Consider the following 1,429-nt stretch of genomic DNA (forward strand, 5'->3'; position numbering starts at 1 on the left):
TGAGAGGGGCGGTGCTGGACAGCTTTTAACGCCATTATGGTGCACGGGTCTCCCCTCTGGCGCTGGCGAGCAGCTCTGCTGGTGCGCCCGCAGGGCGGCGCCCGCATGGCGAGATCCGGCCTGATTTTTGGAGCGTCGCCCCTCCGGTCGACAGGCCTGTTGAGGGGGCTTGGCGATATCGCTTGGCGGAGTCAAGTGTAGATCCCCTTTTCAGCATACTTGTAGCGACGTGGTCGCGGCAGGCAGGTGCGCGCGCACCGCTAGGGTTGGGCGGCGTAATGGACAGCTTGATCAGCGCTCTACCAGGCAGGGCGCCACATCCTTTTTACAACCAGGCCTGCATGGAACCCCAGCGCGTTACCCAAAGTACGAGTTGTGGCGTGAACCGCCTGGCAGGCGCCCCAACAACCCCACTCCCATTGCACGAGGCCGCGCGGCGCCCCCCGATGCAGCGCCTCGGCCGCCGCTCGCCTGACAACGCCCCCCTCACCCGCCCCAACCAACGCCGCAGGCCCCAGCGGGGGCCGGCCCCCTCGCCCACACCGCCCCATCCAATGACTGAGCCGCGCCAGCTGGCCGCCAGTTGCCCCGCGAGCGACCCGGGCCACCCGCTCGGCGCGCCGCACCCCAAGCGGCCGCGCACCGGCGCCGAGCCGCGCCGCGGGCCCTGCCCGGGCGGCGGCCCGGAGGGCGGCACGGCGTTGCCAGAGGCCGGGGCTGCGTTTGCGTTCGCTAGCAATGAGGAGGCCGAGGCGGTGTTGGGTATGGTGCGCCTAATGGGCAAGCGGGGCGCCGCGGCGCACGGCCGTGCGTCGCTGCCCGCCGCGCCTCCCCAGGTAGCGCCACGGGCCGCCGTGCGCAGCCAGCAGCAGCAGCAGCAGCGGAGCGAGCCTGCGCACCAGCCATCCACACCCCCAGCGCCGCGGCCGCATCCCGTGAACCAGCAGCAGCAGCAGCAGCAGCAGCAGCAGCAGCAGCAGCAGCAGCAGCAGCAGCAGCAGCAGCAGCAGCTCGCGCGCAAGCGCAGCCGCGCGTGGCTCGCCGCGGCTGCCCCCGCCGGGCCGGGCGGCGGCGACGAGAGCGACTCTGCTAGCAGCAATAGCGCGCCACCCTGCAGCGGCGGCGGCGGCGAGCGCGAACCCGAGGGCGAGGAGGCGGGGGCGAGAGGTGCAGACTGCGACGAGGGCCGCGCCCCCGCCGGCGCCTGCGCCTCCGGCCGTGCGCCCGGCGGCGTGTGGGCGGCGCCGCGGCCTCCGTTTGGCCCGGCAGTGCCCCCCTTCATGCAAATGGCCCCCTGGGGCATGGGTCCCTGGTGCATGCCGCCCCCGTTTTGGTGCCCGCCGCCCCCAATCCACCCCGCGGCGATGATGATGGCGATGGGCCCCCCGCCGCCGGGAGTGTTCTTGCCGCCCGGCATGATGACGTACCC

At 73.3% G+C, this 1,429-nt stretch overlaps 1 protein-coding gene across 1 annotated transcript; it reads left to right on the forward strand.

Annotated features, from left to right (window-relative positions):
• Window positions 1–554: 554 nt before the first annotated feature.
• MNEG_12385 (hypothetical protein) lies at window positions 555–1,399 on the forward strand (the record flags this gene model as incomplete). The annotated part of the gene is made up of 1 exon (XM_014039145.1): window positions 555–1,399. A coding segment is annotated over one exon (845 nt), but the record flags the coding sequence as incomplete, so codon positions are not given.
• Between the last annotated feature and the right edge of the window lie 30 nt (window positions 1,400–1,429).

Source organism: Monoraphidium neglectum (assembly GCF_000611645.1).
Source record: "Monoraphidium neglectum strain SAG 48.87 unplaced genomic scaffold scaffold03218, whole genome shotgun sequence".
In the NCBI taxonomy this organism is placed as follows: domain Eukaryota; kingdom Viridiplantae; phylum Chlorophyta; class Chlorophyceae; order Sphaeropleales; family Selenastraceae; genus Monoraphidium; species Monoraphidium neglectum.